The 23,155-nt window shown below is 34.5% G+C and overlaps 1 protein-coding gene and 1 long non-coding RNA gene across 6 annotated transcripts; one reads left to right on the plus strand and one right to left on the minus strand.

The window, feature by feature from the left end:
- Positions 1-586: 586 nt before the first annotated feature.
- Positions 587-4,410, plus strand: LOC122276304. 4 transcript variants are annotated; one of them, XR_006228825.1, is made up of 4 exons: positions 587-1,055; positions 1,232-2,799; positions 2,926-3,044; positions 4,038-4,410. It is a non-coding gene; the product is annotated as an uncharacterized LOC122276304 (long non-coding RNA). The 4 variants fall into 4 exon arrangements; XR_006228826.1 differs by having other exon boundaries at positions 636-1,055; positions 1,232-1,335; XR_006228823.1 differs by lacking the exon at positions 4,038-4,410 and having other exon boundaries at positions 590-1,055; positions 2,926-3,279.
- LOC122276303 (protein HIGH CHLOROPHYLL FLUORESCENCE PHENOTYPE 173, chloroplastic) lies at positions 4,206-13,077 on the minus strand. 2 transcript variants are annotated; one of them, XM_043085917.1, is made up of 17 exons: positions 12,919-13,077; positions 11,525-11,779; positions 11,248-11,409; positions 11,030-11,080; positions 10,194-10,328; positions 9,998-10,021; positions 9,759-9,870; positions 9,170-9,295; positions 8,988-9,037; positions 8,019-8,177; positions 7,840-7,935; positions 7,638-7,753; positions 7,383-7,506; positions 6,295-6,408; positions 6,048-6,128; positions 4,750-4,904; positions 4,206-4,468 (listed from the first exon to the last, which is right to left on the minus strand). In XM_043085917.1, exons 1-16 carry the CDS (start codon positions 12,976-12,978, stop codon positions 4,758-4,760), a joined length of 1,812 nt encoding a protein of 603 aa, XP_042941851.1. In that variant the 5' UTR covers positions 12,979-13,077; the 3' UTR covers positions 4,206-4,468; positions 4,750-4,757. The 2 variants fall into 2 exon arrangements, with proteins under 2 accessions (XP_042941851.1, XP_042941850.1); XM_043085916.1 differs by having other exon boundaries at positions 4,726-4,904.
- Between the last annotated feature and the right edge of the window lie 10,078 nt (positions 13,078-23,155).

Here is a 23,155-nt window from a genome sequence, read left to right on the forward strand (position 1 = left end):
TTGGTTTGAACCCATCAATTTGAACATTTATGCATGAATAATTCTATTCACTATCCTTTTAACTAATATCTCTTTACCATCTTATTATTTGGGATCCAATGATTGAATGATAAGTAATGAATGATAAATAGTTTTACAATCATTTAATACTACAATAAAAAATGATGAAAATATGATGGCAAAAAGGATGGTATGTATGGTTAGGGCTAGAGTTATTATTGGTGTTGTTCTATAAGAGTTATGATACTCGCTTTTTTCATTCTTTTTCTTGTTTTGTATTAGTTAAGATAGTTGTTGGGGCTTCCAGCTTTTTTAAATCTTTTATCGTGTAACTGTTTAATATATATATATATATATATATATATATATATATATATATAACATAGAAAAAAAAAAAAAAAGTCCATGAAATAGGTCCACAACTCCACACATGCATATGTGATTCTATGTGAATTGTCCACCAAACACAGCCACATGGGACAAAATAAAATAATAGGTAGGTTTCCAAATTTCCAACTTCCAGCCACTATTTAGCTCCGACTGCACATTAATATCAGACACCGAAATAAGAATCTCCTATAAATGCTACCCTGTAACCACGACCTCTCCATGATTGCATACATCCATGCACGTCCTTATCATGGTTCCCACCTTGACATTGGCCTCTTATGTCGCTCTTTTGTCAATCACAAATCTCCTGTTTTCGTTATCTCATATATGCTCCCGTTGGCTTATTATTCATTCAAATTTGTCAAATGTCCATTCCCGAAAGCCCGTTTTCTTCTTCTTCTTCGCCTTCTTTGCCTCAGACCTCTTTTGGGAGAGTTGAACTAGTTTCCAAGTTTGTATCGGAGCGACTTGTTCAGAAGTTTTACGATGTGTCTGAATTCGACTTTGATTACGAGCAAAGTGGATTGTGGTCTCCTCCGGTCCAGAGGACTGTGTTCATGAGCTCCTCCGGGAAAATATTCACGAAAGCAGATATTCTGTCAAAACTCAGAAGCGCATTGCAGAGGCATCGTCGTCGAAGGAAACACATGAGAATTTGTTTCAATGTATGAAGCTGCTCTTATTCCTTCCTCTCTCTTTATTATTGAGAGAGAGAGAGAGAGAGAGAGAGAGAGAGAGAGAGAGAGAGAGAGAGAGAGAGAGAGAGAGAGAGAGATTAGGAGCTAATTTCGATTTTCTTTTTCAGAAGTACTTCTGATGCATAAAGCTTCTTCTTTTGCAGGTATTCATTTGCTGCTTCTGAGTGAGATGTTCAAGGTAACCCTTGTTTCCAGGAACGATTGTAACTTAACCAGTCAAAATACAACACAAAATGCTTTTTTCCGTGTAAGTTTCTTCCACTTGGTTTGGCGATGTAAATGTTATTCTTTTTGATAAATTTTGTGCATCACCTTAATAAAATCAGGAATAATAATTAAAAAAAAAAAAAAACTACCAAATATCCATACCATCAGTGAATTGAGCATGTCTAGCTAACTTTGGAGCGACAACAGCACCATTCCGTCTCACCTGTCCCAGCTTCTCAGTTTCTTCAACAATTTCCTCTTTTGGTGATCATGTAAATGTTACATTGCTCCAAGTGTAGAAATGCTGAGGGGTGTGAATGGGTTAGGTAATCCAGTCCGAGTAAAATGTTCATATAACACTGTTGAATCCGAATTAACAAATGTAAGAGTTTATTTAAAAAAAAAAAAAAAAAAAACAAATGTAGCAGTTTTTGGTTAAGGGAACATGCCATCTAGTCTTAAGGCCATTTCAACATATTATATGTAGTCTTTACGAGAGAATTTTGCATGTTTGGTAAGTAAGATGAGAATTTTAAGTCTTTAAGCCTTAGGTTTTTGTAAGCTAAGGCAAAGCTCTCTCAAATATCTGAAGTCCAAAATACTTTGTGAGCTCCTTTTAGGCTTTTTTCATGTAATTCTTTTATGTCTAGGAACCAACTCATTTGCCTGACTTTCTGAGTCTGGAAAGTCCAGCTCTCTGGTTTGCCAAGTACCGCTTGATGTCATAATTTGACTTCTCTTACACTATCTTTGCGTATGAGTGCCTTCAAGAAAGGTCTCAATTTTAGTAAAATACTTGCAAAGATTAGTCTTGCAGAGACCAAATTAAACTGCAAACCACTTAAACTAGCATTAGGAGCCTTGATGTGAATTCTCATTGTCAGTGGCAGATATTGTCAAGAACAGTCAAGCTATATATAAATACTGTCTTCATTTGTTGTTTCTGCACAAAGCTGAAGTGGCAAGTTGGCCTGAAGCTTTCAAAACTGAATCCAAACGGTAACATGTGGGCTCTTAAAGGATCTGCCACTTGTTTGTTCAGATATGAAATCACCGTAATTAAGAGGAATTCCAAAGCTCAAAGCATTTTAGAAGTCACTGCATGATTCAAATTTACAATCCACTTCCCCACTTCTCTCCGTTACTACCACTCACATCTCTTGGATTCCAAGCCACTTGTCACAAGGGGTACTTCGGAAACCAATAATTTTGAGAGGAACACATCTCCCGAAACAGAAGTCAATTAAGACATGAAACTTTGAGGCTCCTACAGTCCTACTAATTGCAAATCTGAATTGGCAATTGTTACGTAGAAAAACAAACGGAACAATATTCTGACGTATCTGCATGAGAAGACACGATTTGTCACTTGTCTTGCATGTGGGACATGTGCATCACAGACATCTAAGATCAGCTGCTGCTGCAGCATACCAGCCTTTTACAGTCCGGAGTAACCTAGGTACCAGCTGCCTTCTTTTAGGATAGAGAAACGAGATATAACAAGGTAAGTGAAGTGAGAAAGCAAAAGTACAGTTTTTAAATGAACCCACCGACTTCTCTTCTTTCACACCTTAAGATATATATATATATATTCGATTTCTCAGTTGGCTATGATTCCTCGACTTTGCAGTTAACTTGAAGATATGAGATGCCAGTATAGATGTTGAAAAGAAATCTGATATTTCCGAATTCCAGTCTGATCAAGACCTTCTGTCCAACTTGTATATGAAGACAAACACTAATCCACTTGTAATCTCGTTTCTTTTTCCTTTTTTATTTTTTATTTGTCCTTTGGGTTTTGCTTCTGTCTTTTCTTTCAGCTTCGTTTGATTTTGTGTTTCAACTATGGATGCAACATTTTCGTACAGTCGTTATCATTACCAACCAGTATGTCCCCCCAGCCATGGCCCCATGCTGCTCACAGGCCTTTCAGTCCTGCATTCCACCTAATATTTGGGAGAAATGATATTTATAGTTGTGTTTATACAAGCGGCGTGCAATCATTTTAAAAAAAGTAAATTAATATGAAATTTACGTAAAAAAAAATTATTTTTATAACTTTTTTTATTCATTTCGTATAACCGTTTACATGTACCAACTGCATCTAGCCATTCTGATATTTGGGTAAGCACCGAAGGTGGAAATGGAATCACTTGCCCCGGGAGGGGTAGGCGGTGTGAAAGAAAGAAAGAAAGAAGAAAGCATAAAGCTATCAGAACCCATCACAAGGGGATGAAGACCTTTGTCTAGCTCGCAAAAATATGAAAAGAACCGCTTGATTTCGATGTCATCGTGTCATGATGATATCGGATGAAAGGGAATGGAGTTTTTACCTTCAACCAAAAAGTCACAATATAAGAAGGGTAGATTAAAAAAAAAATTTAAAAAGGAAAAAGTGCCAGCTCTTGTAACACCCTACGCACCCTCTTTGTAGCCTAACCATTGAAACAAAACCCTTTTTGGAAACTGATGCAAGCCCTCTTTCAAGATAGACATACATTATAGTTTAACCACATTCCGCCGAAGACGTGATAGATACTAAGCCAGTGGGTAGGAATAATGTGTATGAGTTTCATGTTCTTAACATCATGCCCATGAAGAGTATTATTACTAACTCCTTACTACAACAGAATCTCCTGGTGATTACTTATAAAAAAGAAATCTCCCGGTTAATCCAACGTTGGCCAAGTACCTAATGCTTAAGGGGTGCTAATTTTTTTATTTTTTTATTTTTTATTTCAGAGCTTAATTCTCACTTAAGTGGAAACGGAATGGCTATACTGGCTTCCAGTGTTATGCAGGGGAAAAGAAAAGCATGGAAAGTGGAACGAGCTGCAAAAACCGGACCTGAGATGAAAATGCAGACGTGGAACAGGAAAGTCAGGGGAGTGACTTGAAAAGCCTAGAGACTAACAAAAGAAGAACTTGGCTTATTATTGCTCAGTATGAATGTAAAACATGTTCCCATTTACTTCTTAATTAATGTAAGTATACATCCATGAACAGTGTGCAAACCCTTTTGAATGTCGGTATTTTCCACTATATATGTGAAGCATCTACGACTATACGTTGTCATTGCTTGAGAGCAAAGCTAACATATGCTATATTTTCTTTCCATGCTTGCACGTTTCTTCAGAAACCTCTTCCTCTTTGCTCCCAGGTGTTTAATATACCTGCATTGATCAAGAGTAGTATAGGCGTTGCAGTCAAAGAGCACCTTAATCTACTTTGCTTGGCTTGACTAACTACGATAACAAGCACCAAGAAATTATCCACCTGACTCAATACAATGTTCTGTGAGCCAACTGATAATTTTTGTGTGTAGCAAAGGAAAGTATAAGAACTAAAGATTTCATTCTCAAATCCCAGTTAAGATTTGGATCAAAGACTCTGTAATAAATAACTATATAATCATCTCCACCATACTTACAGTTTAGAAATCAGAGCAGCTTACATTCATTATCACACTGGAACGGGACTTTCTTCGAGGATTTCTTTTCCCGTGATGCCATCCTTTAAAGTTTTGAAATATGCATTGTAGTCCTTCTCTGGTGGTGGGTTTTCAGGGTCCACTGTGAAAGGTTCACTAAATGGAATGACACTTTTAACCTGCAGAAAACACAAAAGTACCCAATAAAATCCAAATCTACAATTAGAAAGGGACCAAAAACATAACTTGGGCAGCTGTGTTCACAAGTAAAACTCGTTTAAGCTCAAGAGAAAAATAAGAGAGCATCACAACCTTAGATGTTCTCACACTTTCATTTCATGTCATAAACAGTCATCTTTTAATCAACTTTTAGTGAAGGAGTTCCAAGGTAAAATGTTTGTGTATGTGTATGTGAGTGTATATACATATTCCATGGTAAAAATTGCCAAAGTTGGAACTGGCTGCACTTGTCTTGTCTACTGGTAGTGGAAATCTAAAGTGAACGTGTAACTGCAAAAGGATTTCCAATTTTCCAGCCTTTTCTGTAAATAGGGGGATCTGCGATCCATTTTCAAAAATTTTCAGAAGACCATTCCTAGGTTGCGGTTTGGATGGTGAGATGAGATGAGATATTTTAGATGAAAGTTGAAAGTTAAATAAAATATTGTTAGAATATTATTTTGTTTATTATATTTTGTGGGAATTTGGAAAAATTGTAATAATGAGATGAGATGAGATGAGATGAATAAAGTGCAATAGTAAACCTTTAAAGCAAATTTTGTCATTTATGTCAGGATGATAAAATTTCCATCCTTGAGTCAGTCAAATTACTAAAGCACCTAAGGATGATTATCATAGGATGGATGTTACAACCCTTTGAGCTTGAATTCCAATCATTTAAAAAATTTTGCAACCTGTTCTCTAATATGAATGTTGCGATCAGAAATTACTATCATAAATGTCATGTAAAGTAGTGAGAGAACAGAATCAGAACCAGCACACCCTTATCTTTGGAAGTGCTTACAAATGAGCATGCCTGTTATTTGTATGTACATACCCTGAAATGATTGGAGGGAATTGGGGGAAGACAAGGAATAAGTTACAAGATTTCTGATTATATTACTTCTTTATGTTGTGGTTCTGTGGGAAAGATTACATACAAGCTGCAAGAATTCATAGTAAAACTTGACCTTTATCACTATGTTACATGCTAATAATCATTCACATCCCATACTAAAAAAACCAGGATGACAATCACTAAAAATATTTAATAGCATATACAACGTTTATATGCCAAAAATAAGGGGGAGAACGAGTAGTACCTCAAATGTCTTGTCACAAGCGTATGTGCTTTCCAAAGCAGCAACACATATAAGAGCAACTTCTTCCCTTGATATCTTACCCTGTATGTATTAGATAGGCAACAAAATCATCCTTAGAGATTGGAGCCTAGGAGGTTCAACCAAAAGCCCAAAAAGTTCAGTTCCACAGCAAGTGCTGCTTATAGAACCCTCCTGTTAAATATTTTAACTTAAGTAATAAAACCTGAGATATAATTGAAAAGCATACTGTTATATTGTCTCCCTGGTCGAAAATGAGATCTGCCCCAGCAGGCTCCTCGGTCAATGCACATGGCCTAATGATTGCATACGGCATTCCACTTTCCCGTATTAAATCCTCCCCCTATCAGGAAATTGGCAAGTTTAAGAAAAATGGCGAGCAGACATGTAGATTTCACACTAGGTAACTATGGCTTACAAATAAAGTCTTGGACCATTGTCTATTTTATGATCAATAAAATTTTGTTTACCAATTAAAAAAAACAAAGTGAGATACAATATGGCCTAAGGTACCAGGAGAAGAATCACACAGCATCATGTTAATTTGAAGCTGAAATTCTTTCTTACATTTTCGTTATCTCATTTCTTCTCTATTCATAGAACTGGCATAAGTTGAGCTTCAGTGATTTTTGTGTGCACGTAAAATGTGTTTCTTTTCCACCTTAATTTTATCGAATAAATTTTGCACCGTGTTTGAGTTATATTGATCATTGGTCAAATTTAACTCCCTGATTTTACCATAATGAAGCTTCTCCAGTCCATATTTATCTGATCACTTCTGTTTGTGAAGAAAAGGTCAACAACATTGAGACTTTTAATTGTCAGTAACCTAGATGATCACAAGTTTAATTCACTAACTTGATACAGCACATACTCGTTTAACATGCACAGATCCACCAATGTTCAACTAACGTATAGACTTTTACTTTTCAACTACCTATATGCGATTATAAGTGCAGTCTTGTCACTAAGTACAATGCATATCAACCTGCATTCATTTAGTGATCTTTTAGACCTAGACACATCTCCATAAAAGCGGTCAATTCCCAGTATTTATTTTTAGAATAAGAATGTCTACCAAACTGAAAGAAACTAATTAATATTTCTATCCTCTTTATATTACAAGTCATTTAGTCAGGTAAAAGGCTCAACTCATCAACCCATGTACCATGACTTCAGGCAGCTTAATGAATAGTCCGCATTTTAAAATTCTAGGCTCAAGCAGCAGTAGGGCACTATCTAAAAATGCATTAACCCAGAGGACTGTAACACAAATGATCTATCTTTACTTAAAAGCTTGCAGCATTAGTTTTAAACCTTCAACTTGAATGTGAGAATAAAATCCAATTCCTTGTTCAAGCGGACGGCAGGAGGTTGTTTACTCAGATCCAGTCCAGGCCTCCCAGGTCGGGTAACTCCAGCCGAGCCCACATGTACAAACCTACAAGTAACCCATAAAAAGAAAGAAATCCCAGAAAAAAATTGCATCTAGCAGACCAAGTATATTAAAGCATATATATAATCACAATGATACTAATATTATAAAAGATCTAATGGAAAGTACTGTTAAACCTTGGACATATGGGATCCTTTATATACGTCCGAATGCTTGATACAGGAAGTTGAAATGCACCTTCGACAAAAGTTGGATTCAATCTCCCATCATACTCAAACTTGCTGAACATGAGCTGCAGTGATTTGGATACTTCATTAAGAACAAAATTAGAAAACCATGAAGCAGAATATGGATAAACAGTTACAAACTGAAGCATGCCTGCAATGATACAATATTGGTTGGGTCAAAGGGTGGGGCATCTGATACAGTTCGTGCTCGAAATATAGGCCTCAAGGAAGAAAATGGCAAGCGTATCTGGGTGTGAAAGGGAACCACAGCTTGTTAGTAGTGATTATCAAGCATAGCCATTCAATCGAGGGGTTTATAACGTTACTCACTGACTGCCATTGGCCTGCTACGGTGTCAAAGCCTGTCGTATAACCAACAGTGTCCCAATCACTGCTAGTGCGAACTATCATTTTATACCTGCGACCGTCACCTTTAAGGCGAAGCTCCAAACCATCATATGCGGAAACATCTTCTGGGACTGAAAAATTCTGAAAACCAAACACATGATTTTCTCTTTATATAAGAAATGGAATCATAAATTGGCGCATCCCAAAAGGTCTGGAACACAAGCCAAGAGAAGAGAGGAGAAGAAGAAGAATTGAAGGATATCCATTGGGTAGAAAATACAGGAAGATCAGGCACAACAAGGCTTTTGGGGGTTTTTTCAAATCCTCATACTACAAGGGATGCAAACTTCATTAAGAATAGCATGGATCTAATCCATAAGGACCCAAAGTATAAATTTGGCAGGTAAGTGATCTATCTTATCTTATAGCCTGACAACAAGAGCCCAGATCCTTGGGAAAAATTCACCCACCAGGTGGGTGTAACAAAAACAAAGTCTTTCGATACAATTGAATCATAGATAGTTCCAAGGAAAGAAGATCCACAGGGAAAACAACCTCCATGTGTGCTAAGAAAACAATTATGGTCCATAGAGCCATGCAGATAACAAAAACTAAATGAACTGAGTGGCCTAGAGAAACATCCAAAATTTCGTGTCAGCAACTTGTGAAAAGGTTGTTAGAAATAAAAATTCATTGAAGATATGCTTGAACAGCCCTAAGTGCAATCATGCATTCCATTTCTTTACAACATTGATACCATTAATGAAAATTAAGAAAATCTCACATCTAGAGATCATCTGAACAAATTCACTGACAATTCAAGAGAAATAAGAAGCAAGCTCATTTCCAATGCTGTGGAAGGCCATTTATCAGAATATATGTTGAATTAGACCACAACAAGGATAATCTCATGGAGCTAAGAAGAAGTCAAGATAAGTCATTGCATTTTACCCTTGTTCTGATACTGGTAAAACCACCATTGTTAGCAGTGGAGACAACGCCTGGGAGATACACAAAAAATACTAACGAAATGAATAAATCAAAGCATTTGGAGATGGATAGTTAATCATGCTTAAGGATGCAAGAAAACATAAAACAGAGAAATGTGTGTGGAAGGGGCTGCAGGAACAAACCTTTGAAAAGGCCAGTTGGTCCACCAATTTCGCTGCCTATTGGGTCAATTTGAAATGTGCTTTCACTAACTCCTCCCATTACAACATCATCTAGAGCACCCCAAGCGAGTTCTCTAGAGTTATTATCTGCAAAATTGGGGCAGGAGAACAAAAATCTTAATCACAGAACATATTCCTATATCAAACAGGTAATGAACAATGACGTAAAGATTTGGCCTAGTTGCAAAGCACTGATGCATGTATTGATTGATCTGTTGTAGTATGAAACAATAATAAAAAGACAATAAAATTATAAATTCGGTGCACAAACGACCGTGTTATAAATGGAATTTTAATACAAATTTTGTATGCAACATATAACTTCATGAACTTTTCTTCTCATTACGCTTCTTGCTGGCATACTTAAAAATGGACTTGAATGTCATGCAATGCGCCCCCCCCCCCCCCCCCCCCCCTTGCCATCCCTTACTCCCCTTTTCCATTATTTCTTTTTTCCTTTTCTAAGCTTCGTTTTTATTTTATTCTTATCTGCATGATAAAGTACACGCGCAAAATGCAACAGCTTGGTGCTAGATCAATGATTATGTACCTTCAAATCCAAAGAGTAGTTTTCCCTTTCGAAGTCCAACACTCCCTTTTACAGCATTGATTAAATTTTTCATTCCAATGTATTCTACCATTTCAGGAGAATCACCTTTTATCTGTTCCCATCAATCAAATGAGGCCTCATTGTTATCAAGAGCCAGATGTATGCATAACTCACAAGGGAAAAACAATTGAACTTCCAATTCAAGGAAAACCAATAAAAAAAGGCAATCAGTTCACAACCTCCGGTTCAAAGAACTTGATTCCCTGTAGACAATAATTAGTATTGAGTTAGAGAAGAACCAATGGTAAAAAATATAGCAAGCATACAACTTCCATTATTGAGAAATCAACAAATTGGTGGATAGGCAAACTCTCCTACAATTATGTGTGAAACAATGGGTTTTCACTACCATCTTCCAAGTTTTCAAAAACGTACTTGGCTGTATTTTGCCCTGTCAGGAGTGTCCCCTTCCTTTGGACCAACAATAACAGAAACTGCATTAATAACTTTCCTCACTCCTTTGAAGTACTCAGGGACCAGAGTGCTCTCCTTAGTAATGTCTCCAACAATCTGAAATTTGCAGAAAAAGGCAGAGTCATGAGCATGTAAAGTAAGGGATGAAAACACAACCAAGTTTCATATAACCAACTTATTATGTACAATCATGTAATGGAAACACTTGGCAGGGTTTAAGTGTTGAATGAAAGAATCTGACTATACTCTACCCGAGAAATGCCCTCAACTATTTAATATACTAGGCACTCCACATAAAAAATAATTAGTAAAACAATCAATAATTAAAAGCTCACAGAAAAAATCAGGATAGTCACAAACAGTTTGATTAATCGATTAGATATTGTGTGCTATGAAGCATCTGCTTTTTCAGAGGATGTAGTGATTACAGTTGAGAGTACCAAAGAATCATATTTTCTAAATAATTCATTTCTTCCGCCCAAGAAAGAGTCGCACAATCAGGTACTAACATCTATTGAGACTGGGAAAGAATTCAGAAACTTCCCAAGTTGACATGAATACATTTACTCATAAAGATAGGGCAAAATAGAGGCAAAAGTCAGAAGTACATTCTTTTTAGATAGGTAATGTACAGAAAACATACATCCTCCAGACTCAATATGAGTAGGCCTGTTTAGGCCTGCTTATCAAAAACTGACAACCAGAAATGCCCAGAAATGCATGCTTCGCTCAAAGTCATAAATGTGATCGATCAGTTAGGAAGAGAAACTTTATGCAGTAGCTACTAGCTGGCTCACCAAGTCAATATCTGGGCTGAACATCCTTCTTGCCTTCTCTTCATTTCTGACCTAAGAAATTGTCATACAAAAATTGGGATGTATAATAGTCAATGACTACTAAAAGTCTTAAGAGCATATTGAAATTTTTTCTAAATGAATAATAATGCTACAATAGCTTGCAGCATTTTCAGCTAAGCATGCCTGACAAACACATTATAAGGTAGGAGCAGAAATACCAATACTCGGACTGGCAATCCTTTCTTCTGTAAGATGTTGACTACTCTTCTACCCACACCACCAGTAGCTCCAGCTACCAGGATAATACCAGAAGTATCCATGGCCTTTACTGGTTCACTGGGTGATGGGCTGGATAGTTTCTCTATCAGAAATTCAAAGAACTTCACAACTCCCAAAAATTGAATTCTTGTTAGTAAATACCAAAAATAAATTCTTGTTCGAACAGGCAAGATAATGTTAGAGGCGATCAAAATTGGAATAGACACCATGTCTAACCTTGGCAGGAGATGGAGGTCCATTAAAAAAATATAACGTTTTCAAAAATCTGCCAAAGTCCCAACTCTGCTTTCCAGCTTCTGCTGATACAGGCCTGTTATTTGTTCTTGAGGAGAGAGAAGCTAAGCTTTGTCTGTAAACAAAGGACTTCGGTTTGTCATTAAGTTGAAGAAATGGTTTAGGTAGTGGAGAGGACAGTAACCGAGGATGGAAAGATTTGTTCGAAAATTTTCTACCAAAAGGAGATGAAGAGCCCTGCAGTGTCAATTAATTGAGCCATGCAAGTTAAACTAATTGCAAATTCGAAGATGTTGGCATGTGAAATATCATCTGAAGCAGATATACTTTTGCAATAAAGTATAGTATAGGGATAAATATGGAGAATCTACATATTTATGTTTTTCATTCTAAAAGTGTCATGGGAAGTATTTTGGCTCAAATTCATCTATCATTTTTCAAGGACTCCTAGACATGTTCACAAACATCCAATAACATTTAGAAATAGATGAATGCCCAAATTAACCACAAAATACGGAAATAATTGGGCAACATATTGAAGAACAATTTGGATGTACTTCGCAATAGATATTTTTCTCTAAAGCGGCATAATATTAATTATAGAAGAAAAGAAAATAAAGAGAGGATATATATATATTTTTATATTCATGCTATAGTCAAGAAATTAAGAGATGCCTTAAATTAGTAATAAATCGGCTGCCTAGAATTGAGTACGAAACTGAACACTGTGTTCTTATTACGGGTACATGAAATCATGGGATCAGATTACTTATAATGTCAGATTGGATGCTCCAGGAGAACTAGTTGAATACTGCAGCAACACTTCTACAACATAAAGCAAACATTGTTGGTCTCCCATTGACACAACGCGCAAAATATTAATTGCTGATAGATTACAAACCGGCTCAAAAGAAATACCATCCATATCGTTAAGACAGCCTCTAACCCACCCTAGTCTCTCTAGAGAAATCCCAGACTACAAAACATACCCATTCAATTCACTCATTACCCATCCAAATTCTAAACATTTCATGGATACATTATATACAATAAAATACCAAACAGCTGTGTAGGCTCATAGCATACAATATATGCACATCAATACCATCCAAACTCTAAAATTGAACTTCCATATCACGTGGTCCGGTCGGACTGAAACTAAAAGACTCTGATTTGCTTAACATCAAAACAAATGGCAATGTTTTCAAACACGAGCTGTTTTTTTAACGTTTTTCCTAAGAGTAGTTACTCCACAAAGACTGCAACTTTGAGTGTTCGACCTTCATGTGAAGTGGGAGATACTTTAAACGGTACAAGAGAAAAAGAAATTCCTACCAATTTATTTATTCTTTAAATCTTTTTGGGTGCGGGGTTACCTGAACTTTGAGAATAGAGGAAGACAGAGACGACGATATTTGCATAGAACAACATTCCATCGTTTTTCAGAGAGACAGAGAGAGATAGATAGAAAGTGCGGTTTGGGAAACTGACTAGTTGTTGTTGGCGTTGGTGCTGCTGATATTTGAAGCAGAGGAGTAAATATAGACCACACACAACCCCGACAGTCTCATACACACACGACACACCCCACGCTCTCTTTTAACTGCAGTTTGAGATAAAACTATTTTAGAATTGTTACATTATTCTCAGTTTTTATTTTTCTAAAAGTGGTATATATGATTTAAAAACTTTTTAAATAGGCCATGGTAACATTTCATATTACTCATGCCAAGATATAAATTACACATGTTATGAAAAAAAAGACAAAAGACTATGATGATAAAAAGATAAAAATTCACAAAATAAAGGATGAATGAACTTTATTTTCTTTTTAATTTTTTATTAGGCAATTGATGTCATTTGGCAACAGAAAGAAACTGTGTTCACTTTAATATATGAGAAATTTTGGAAGATATGAGAATTTTATAAACTTATCGATAGTTATATTTAAACGATATAAAGAAGTTCATATATTGTAAAAATTGTTAGCTAAAATAGAAAAAGTAACAAAATAAAAAAACCATTGAGAGAGGACTATGATAACAATTGTTGCCTAGTTGACTAACACAAGAAGAGGGGTGAATTGAGTTGTATTAAAAAAATTAACAATTATAAATCAAATATACAATATAAAATATAAATAAAATACAAAATAGCAATAAATATAAAGAATAAGGGTAAGAGAGAAGCAAACTCAGTATGTTAACAAGGTTCGGCCCGACTGCCTACGTCTTCGCTTTAAGCTACCCCTTGAGAATTTTCAAATTCATTATTCAACCTCTTTCAGGTGGAGATAAAAACCTATTATACATTTGAATAACACCACTACAAAGGATCTGTGTATAACACCCTCTACACTTGCAATCACCTTACACGTGGTGATTCAACTATTTCTTGTGTAGAACACTTTCTACACGCACAAGGGTTATACACACCCTTTTACTGATACAAGAGTTGATAGTGGGTAGGTTATCATAAAACACTCTTCAAATGAGTTAAATAAGAACAATACAGCACAAACTATATCTTACTAAAAATGAACAAGGATTAAGGCTCAATGCTTAGAGAAGAGAGAATGAAAGTTTTGAATAAATGTTATATGCTCTGAATGTTGTAAATGTGAAACTCTCAAATGATCTATTTATAGATATATGAGACTTTATATTCAAATTTAAAAAGATTCACATATTAAAGACAATATCATTCACTTTTCAAAAAATTCAAATAAAAGTTTCTTTTTCAATTGTCAAAGACAACATCATTCATTTTTTAAAAACTTCAAACCTAATCTTTTATTTTTGGCATATGACAAAAGGAGCACATTTTACTTTTCAAATATCTCAAACATAATATTTTACTTTTTGGATATGACAAAAGGAGCATACCTTACTTTTCAAATTTTTTAAACCTAATCTTTTTACTTTTTGCATATGACAAAAGAAGCACACTTTATTTTTTAAATATTTCAAACAAAAACATCTAACTTTTGCATAAGTCAAAAAAAGTATCAACCACTTTTGAAAATATTCAAATAAAACATGCATATGTGAAAGATGATAATCAATCATCTTTAATATTTTCAAAATTCAAACATTTAATCGTGTAATGCACATGTGAAAGATGACAATCAATCTTCTTTCATAATTTTCAAAATATTCATGCACATGTTGAAAATGTATTTTAATGCTTTATGATAAAATATTAATTTTGAGCCTTAATCCTAATTTCGAATTTTTAAGAGATTTACAACATTACTCTATGATTTTAATGTGAACTTGTTGCCTTCTTACTCATGCTTGTTTTCTTGATGTGTTTGACTTCATTGTGTAGACAATTTGAGTTTGAAACTCCTTTATTCTTTGAATTCATTTATTATCATCAAAATCCATGTGTAGATATATAATTACACAAAACTTGAAACCTTGGGTTCAACAATCTCCTCCTTTTTAATGATGACAAATACTTGATAGAACCTGAAACCTGTATTGATACTTAAATTCCCCTTAAGAACATGCGTTAGTTTTTCAAGCAAAAGTATGAATATAATTTCAAACATATATAACAAGTTTAGCAATTCAAACAATGTTAATGTTCTAATCTAACACTTCTTCCCCTTTTGGCATCATTAAAAAGGATCTGCAATAAGTAAATGGACTGAAGAAAATGGTGCGTTAGTAGACAATGTAGATAGTTAAAAAAATGGATCCGTTCGTGATTCAACAAGTGTGGCTGGAGATTTGAAAATGTTGCCCAGATGACTAACACAAGAGGGGAGGTGAATTGAGTTGTATTAAAAAAAATAACAATTATAAATCAAATATATAATATAAAATATAAACAAAATATGAAATAACAATAAATATAAAGAGTAAGGGTAAAAGAGAAGTAAACTCAGTATGTTAACGAGGTTCGGCCCCACTGCCTACGTCCTCGCCTCAAGCTACCCCTTGAGGATTTCCAAATTCACTATTCAACCTCCTTCAGGTGGAGATAGAAACCTATTACACCTTTGAATAACACCGCTACAAAGGATTCGTGTAGAACACCCTCTACAGTTGCAATCACCTTACACGTGGTGATTCAACTATTCCCCGTGTAGAATACTTTCTACACACACAAGGGTTATACACACCATTTTTCTGATACAAGAGCTGATAGTGGGTAGGTTATCAGAAAACACTCCTCAATGAGTGAAATAAGAACAATACAGCACAAACTATATCTCTCAAAATGAACAAGGATTAAGACTCAATGCTTAGAGAAGAGAGAATGAAAGCTTTGAATGAATGTTGTATGCTCTTGGTATTGTGAATGTGAAGCTCTCAAATGATCTATTTATAGGCATATGAGACTTTATATTCAAATTTAAAAAGATTCACATGTCAAAGACAACATCATTCACTTTTTCAAAAAATTCAAATAAAAGGTTCTTCTTTTTCAATTGTCAAAGACAACATCATTCACTTTTTCAAAAAAATCAAACCTAATCTTTTACTTTTGGCATATGACAAAATGAGCACACTTTCATTTTCAAAATATTCAAACCTAATCTTTTACTTTTTGCATATGACAAAATGAGCACACTTTACTTTTCAAATTTTTCAAACAAAATCATCTACCTTTTGTATAAGTCTAAAAAAGCATCAATCACTTTTGAAAATATTCAAATAAAACATGCACATGTGAAAGATGACAATCAATCATCTTTAATATTTTCAAAGTTCAACCCTTTAATCAAGGCATGCACATGCAAAAGATGACAATCAATCATCTTTCAAAATTTTTAAATTTAATTTTCAAAAATATTCATGCACATGTAGAAAATGTATTTTAATGCTTTATGATAAAATATTAATTTTGAGCATTAATCCTAATTTCGAATTTTAAGAGATTTACAATATTACTCTATGACTTTAATGTGAACTTGTGTCCTTCTTGCTCATGCTTAGTTCTTTGATGTGCTTGATTCCATTGTGTGAACAACTTGAGCTTGAAACTCCTTTATTCTTTGAATTCATTTGTTATCATCAAAATCCATGTGTAGATTTATAATCACATGAAACTTGAAACCTTGGGTTCAACAATCTCCCCCTTTTTGATGATGACAAATACTTGATAGAACTTGAAACCTGTATTAATACTTAAGCTCCCCTTGAAAATATGCGTTAGTTTTTCAAGCAAAAGTATAAATATAATTCCAAGCATATATAACAAGTTTAGCAATTTAAACAGTGTTAATGTTCTAGTCTAACACTTCTCCCCCTTTTGGCATCATTAAAAAGGATCCGCAACAAGTAAATAGACTGAAGAAAACGGTACGTTAGTAGACACTATAGATAGTTGAAAAATGGAGCCGTCTGTGACCCGACAAGTGCTGCAAAGCCTCGAGGCCTAACTCTATGAATTTAACATGGCTGAAGATTTAAACAATCGCCTGATGTTGTTGACAAACGGGATTGAAGGCTCCGAGTTTCTATAAAAAAATGATCATTTTCATCTATCGGATGCCAAAAAAATAATCGCTTCTTGACCTGAGTTCTGTTTTTCCACAACGATAGAATGGCTGAGCAATTCTCTTCCACTAATGTTCCAGACTTGAATCAGGAACTCTTGACGCATCAATCATCAATCTTCTCTCCTGAGGCCGTCAATACCATGATAGGAGCAGTGAACCGTTTTTCTAGTAAGGCTGATTCTGAGATTATTACAAAATCAAGAATGCTCAGTAGTCAATATGCTGCCTCTGTTACGATCATGTCTCGGAGGTTAATGACGAGGGTGAGTGAGATTGATCATCTTAACATGCAAATATTTGAGTTACGACAGAAGCTTGCTAATAAGGATAGTGAGAATAAAAGGCTAAAGTAAGAAAACCAAGAGTTGAAAAAATTTGCAGATTGGTATGCTCATGATCTACAACCACGAATAGAGGAGCTGAAACGAGAAAGGGTTCAGATACAAGGTCAACATCAGCAGATAACAGCAGAAGTTCATCGTTTACTAGAAAAATAGGGACAATCTACTGTTAATCTCACTGGCTTAATAAGAAAACTTTTGACAATGTGTGTCCAGCATATCTTGTATTTCTTTTGACTAAATAAGATTTGAAGAGAAAATAGTTTGTCATATTCTTTATGCTATCTCTATAAAATCAGTCCTGAAGTTCATCCAATCCGCATCAAGTTTTCATCTCATCTCTATAACTCATCTGCATTCCTTCAGCATTCTCGTTTTAAGTCTTTTATTCTTTTCTCAATGGCTCATTCTTCTACCATTTCTCTAGATCCATCCATGAGGCATTCTGCATTTCAACCTCCTGTCCTTTCTGCAGCTGCCATTGGTGCCATGTTGCAGCAAGAAAATAATAATCTGACTAATAAGTTAGATTCTGATGCTATTTATGACTTGGTGAGTCTTGGGACTCGCTACTCTTCCTCTATTGTTGCTTTTTCTCAGCGGCTACAAGCCAAAAATATGAAGTAAGCTCAAAAAACAAATTGTTGTACTTCAACGAATTGTTCAAGAGTCTCACACAAGGGAAGGAATCATTCGGCAGAAGAATAAACAGTTGAAATCTTTATTAGATTCTTCATTCCGCTTGCCGGTTCCCATGGATAAGAATGACATGATATTGTATGAAGAGAATGAGCGTCTCAAACATGAGGCTAAGAATCTCAAGTTTATGTAAAAGTATTTAAAAAATCTATCTCTATTTTTATTGACTCTAGTCTATCTTTTAAAAGATATTCATAGCATGCATCATACCTATTTCTCTTCTGATCATACATAATCTATCTTCTGGTAAAGGTTTTGTGAAAATATCTGCTAACTGATCGTGTGTGTTTGTGAATTCTAGTACTATATCGCCTTTCTGCACATGATCTCGAAGAAAATGATATCTTATTTCAATATGCTTAGTTCTAGAATGTTGTATTGGGTTCTTTAAAAGATTTATAGCACTTGTATTATCACATTTGATTGGAATGTGATTATATTTGAGTTTAAAATCTTCAAGTTGTTGCTTCATGTAGAGAACTTGAGCACAACAACTACCCGCAGCAACATATTCTGCCTCAGTAGTAGATAGTGCAACAGAATTTTGTTTTTTACTGAACCAGGAAACTAATGCATGACCTAAGAAATGGCATGCTCCACTAATGCTTTTTCGATCTATTTTACAGCCAGCATAATCTGCATCTGTGTAGCTGATTAGATCGAAAGATGTGTGCTTAGGGTACCATAACCCTAGGTTAATTGTACCACTAAGATATCTAAGAATGCACTTAACTGCAATTAAATGTGATTCTTTTGGAGATGATTGAAAGCGTGCACATAAGCACACACTAAACATAATATCTGGTCTACTGGCTGTTAAATATAATAAGCTACCAATCATACCTCGATATATCTTCGAGTCAACTGACTTACCGGATTCATCTTTATCAAGTTTAGTTGATGGGCTCATTGGTGTTCCAATTTCCTTAGCATTTTCCATCCCAAACTTTTTCAGTAATTCCTTAATATATTTTGATTGATTGATGAATGTCCCACTTTTTGCTTGCTTAATTTGCAATCCGAGAAAGAATGTAAGTTCTCCCATCATGCTCATCTCAAATTCTTCCTGCATAGTCTTAGCAAAAACTTGACACATATTTTCATTAGTAGCACCGAATATTATATCATCAACATAAATCTGAATTAAAAGAATATTATCATTTTCATATTTAATGAAAAGAGTTGTGTCGATTTTTCCTCTTGAAAAACCTTTTTTCAATCAAGAAACCACTGAGTCTCTCGTACCAAGCTCTAGGAGCTTGTTTAAGTCCATATAGTGCTTTTGTGAGTTTGAAAACATGATTTGGGGAAATATGATTTTCAAAACCTGGAGGTTGCTCAATATATACCTCTTCATTTATAAAACCATTTAAGAAAGCACTTTTAACATCCATTTGAAAAAGTTTGAAATCTTTATAACAAGCATATGCAAGTAGCATTCGAATAGCTTCTAATCTTGCGACAGGTGCATATGTCTCATCATAATCGATTCCTTCTTCTTGATTAAAACCTTGGGCTACAAGTCGAGCCTTATTTCTAGTAATGACTCCGAACTCATCTTTCTTGTTTCTAAAAACCCATTTTGTTCCAATAATAGTATGATTTTTGGGTCTAGGAACAAGTGTCCAAACATCATTTCTTTCAAATTGATTCAACTCTTCTTGCATAGCTAGAATCCAAAATTCATCAAGAAGTGCGTCATCAATATTTTTGGGTTCAATTTGAGATAGAAAAGTAGTATGATTGCAAATATTTCTAAGAGATGATCGAGTACTTACACCTTGTGAAGGTTCTCCCAAAATTTGTTCCACTGGATGATCTTTCACAAATTTCCACTGTTTAGTTGCATCTTGTATTAAATTTTGATGAACTTTCCTGATGGCTCCATGTTGAACTTCCTCTATTGTTTTCTCTTTGTTGAGATTGAGACTTTCTGTATTATTTATACCTTCTGCTTCTTCATCAATAGATTTCTTGGAGAGTGGAGAATTAGATTCATCAAATACTACATGCATAGATTCTTGTATAGTCAAAGTCTTTTTATTGAATACTCTATAAGCTTTACTATTAGTAGAATACCCGAGAAAGATACCTTCATCAGATTTTGCATCAAACTTGCCTAAATTATCCCTGTCATTCAAAATAAAACATTTGCATCTAAATACATGAAAGTAACCAATGTTGGGCTTTTTCGCATTCCAAAGCTCATAGGGGGTTTTATCTAACTTAGACCTTAGCATAACTCTATTTATAACATAACATGCAGTACTTACCGCTTCGGCCAAAAAATAACTAGGCAAGTTGTTCTCATTGAGCATTGTTCTTGCCATTTCTTGAAGAGATCTATTTTTCCTCTCTACTACCCCATTTTGTTGAGGAGTTCGAGGAGCAGAAAAATTATGCACAAAACCGTTTTCATCACAAAATGTTTCAATATTTTTATTAACAAACTCTTTTCTCCTATCACTTCGGATACTTGAAATAGTATAACTCTTTTTATTTTGAATTCTCTTGCATAACTTGGTAAAGGCATTATGTGCCTTATCTTTATGAGCAAGAAAGATGACCCAAGTATATCTAGAGAAATCATCAACAATAACAAATGCATAATATTTTCCTCCTAGACTTGCAACTCTATTTGGTCCAAAAAGATCCATGTGTATCAGTTGCAATGGTCTAGTAGTGGAAATATATTTCTTAGTTTTAAAAGAAGTTTTTGTTTGTTTACCAAATTGACATGCATCACAAATTTTGTCTTTAAGAAAATATGTTTTTGGTAAACCTCTCACAAGATCATTTTTTGAAAGTTTGGAAATAAGTTCCATGTTGGCATGACCTAATCTTCTATGCCATAACCAACTAGTTTCATTTTGAGCTGAAAAGCAAATAGCATCTTGTGAGGTAATTTCTTCAAAATCAATTGTATAAACATTATTGTTTCTAAAAGCAATAAAACAAATATTACAATCATGATCATTCAAAATAATGCATTTATCCATTTTAAAAGTAACTGTAAATCCTTTATCACATAATTGATTTATGCTCAAAAGATTATGTTTTAAACCTTCAACAAGTAGAACATCTTCAATTATGAGAGAAGATTCATTACCAATTTTACCTATTCTCATGATCTTCCCTTTCGAGTTGTCTCCAAATGTCACGTGTCCTTCTTCTTTAGATCTAAGATCAAAGAACTTAGTCTTGTCTCCCGTCATGTGTCCTGAACATCCACTATCTAAAAACCATTTGTTTTTACTTGTGAAAGACTTCATGTATACCTATAAAAACAATTAAAATGATTTTTCTTGGTACCCAAGTTCTTTGGATCCTTTATTTATTAGTATTAGAAGAAACAAGATTTTTAGGTACCCATATGGCCCTAATAGTCATTGTATGATTTCTTCTAATAGGACAAGTATGATAATTATGACCATTTCTATTACAAAAATTGCAAATAGCATGTGACATATATGAAAAACTTGAATGATTATAATAATATCCTTTTTTGACAAAATTATTTTTATGAAAAGAATTTTGAATATTAGTCTTTGATGTAGAATGATTATCAAAGAAATTTTTATAAGGTTTGTATTTTTGTTTTGGCATATATCCCAAAACTGCCTTGTCAAAAACACATCTTTGACTACCAAGAAGTTTTTCAAAATTTCTTTTTCCATTCGTAAAGTTTTCAATAATATTTTCTAAATCGGTTTTCTTCTTATTCAATTCAAGATTTTCATCTTTCAAAATGATACTTTCTTTTCTTAAAATTTCAATTTCGTTTGTTAAAGAAGAATTTTTCTTTTTCAAAGCAGTATACTTGATTCCCAATTTTTCAAATTCCTCACATACCTCTTCTAAAACATTTTGCAACTCTTCATATGAAAGATCTTCAATATTATCAAGATTTGTTACCTCAATGTTATATTTAGCCATAAGATAAAGATTTGCTGATTCTCCATTGCTTGCTTCACTATCTGAACTACTTGAATCATCATCCCATGTAACTTTCATTGCTTTCTTGCCCTTGTTTCGATCTTTCTTTAGCAGAGGACAATCTGGTTTGATATGACCAGGTTTATTGCATTTATAACAAATTAAAGTGTCATTTTTACCTGAATTTTTCTTGGAAAACTTTTTGAAAGATTTCCTTGGAGGAGTTCTATTTTTCTTCAAGAACCTCTGAATTCTTCTTGTTATCATCGCAACTTCTTCATCTTTATCTTCATTTTCCTCATCTTCATCACTTTCACTTTCATAAGGAACAGCTTTAAGTGCTAAGCTCTTCTTTGGCTTTCCTTCTTCTTCTCCTCTTTTCAATGTGTACTCATGGGTGATAAGTGACCCGATGAGTTCATTGACTTCGAGCTTCTTGAGGTCTCTAGCTTCAAGAATCACTGTCACTTTTGATTCCCAGTGTTTTGGTAGAGAGTTGAGAATTTTTCTTACTTTTTCCACATTGGAATAAACTTTGCCAAGAGCTGTCAAGCTGTTTATGATGTTAGTAAAACGAGTGTGCATACTAGAAATAGATTCATCATCATTCATCTTAAACATTTCATATTCATGAGTAAGAATATAAATTTTTGATTCCTTGACTTGCGAAGTTCCTTCATAAGTAACTTCTAAGTTATCCTAAATTTCTTTTGTCGTAGCACAAGTCATTATTCTATTAAACTCATTTCCATTGAGAGCATTAAATAATAAATTCATAGCAGTTAAATTCAAAGTATAAAGTCTATCGTCTTCACGATCAAACTCTTCTTCTTCCTTTTTGACCTTTACTCCATCAACCACTTTTGTTGGAATATAAGTTCCATTTACAATACATTTCCAGATTTCTCGACCTTGAGTTTGAAGGAATATTCTCATTCTAACTTTCTAGAATGAGTAATTATCTCCACAAAAGAGTGGAGGCCGACTGCTAGATTGACCTTCACGAAACGAAGCTGAAATGTTAGCCATAAGATCTTAATTCAAAAGATAGTTAGTCTTATAATAGAGCTCTTAGCTCTGATATCAATTGTTGCCCAGATGACTAACACAAGAGGGGGGGTG

The sequence above is a fragment of the Carya illinoinensis genome, chromosome 9 (genome assembly GCF_018687715.1).
Source record: "Carya illinoinensis cultivar Pawnee chromosome 9, C.illinoinensisPawnee_v1, whole genome shotgun sequence".
NCBI lineage: Eukaryota > Viridiplantae > Streptophyta > Magnoliopsida > Fagales > Juglandaceae > Carya > Carya illinoinensis.

Excerpts from the sequence above, each read along its gene's own strand:
- LOC122276303 (XM_043085917.1), bottom strand. The coding sequence starts at position 12,978 with ATGGAATGTTGTTCTATGCAAATATCGTCGTCTCTGTCTTCCTCTATT. Across the intron at positions 11,081-11,247 it reads GATTGCCAGTCCGAGTATTG|GTCAGAAATGAAGAGAAGGC; the intron begins GTATTTCTGCTC and ends ACAATTTCTTAG. Across the intron at positions 4,905-6,047 it reads CTTGTGACAAGACATTTGAG|GTTAAAAGTGTCATTCCATT; the intron begins GTACTACTCGTT and ends TGTTTTCTGCAG.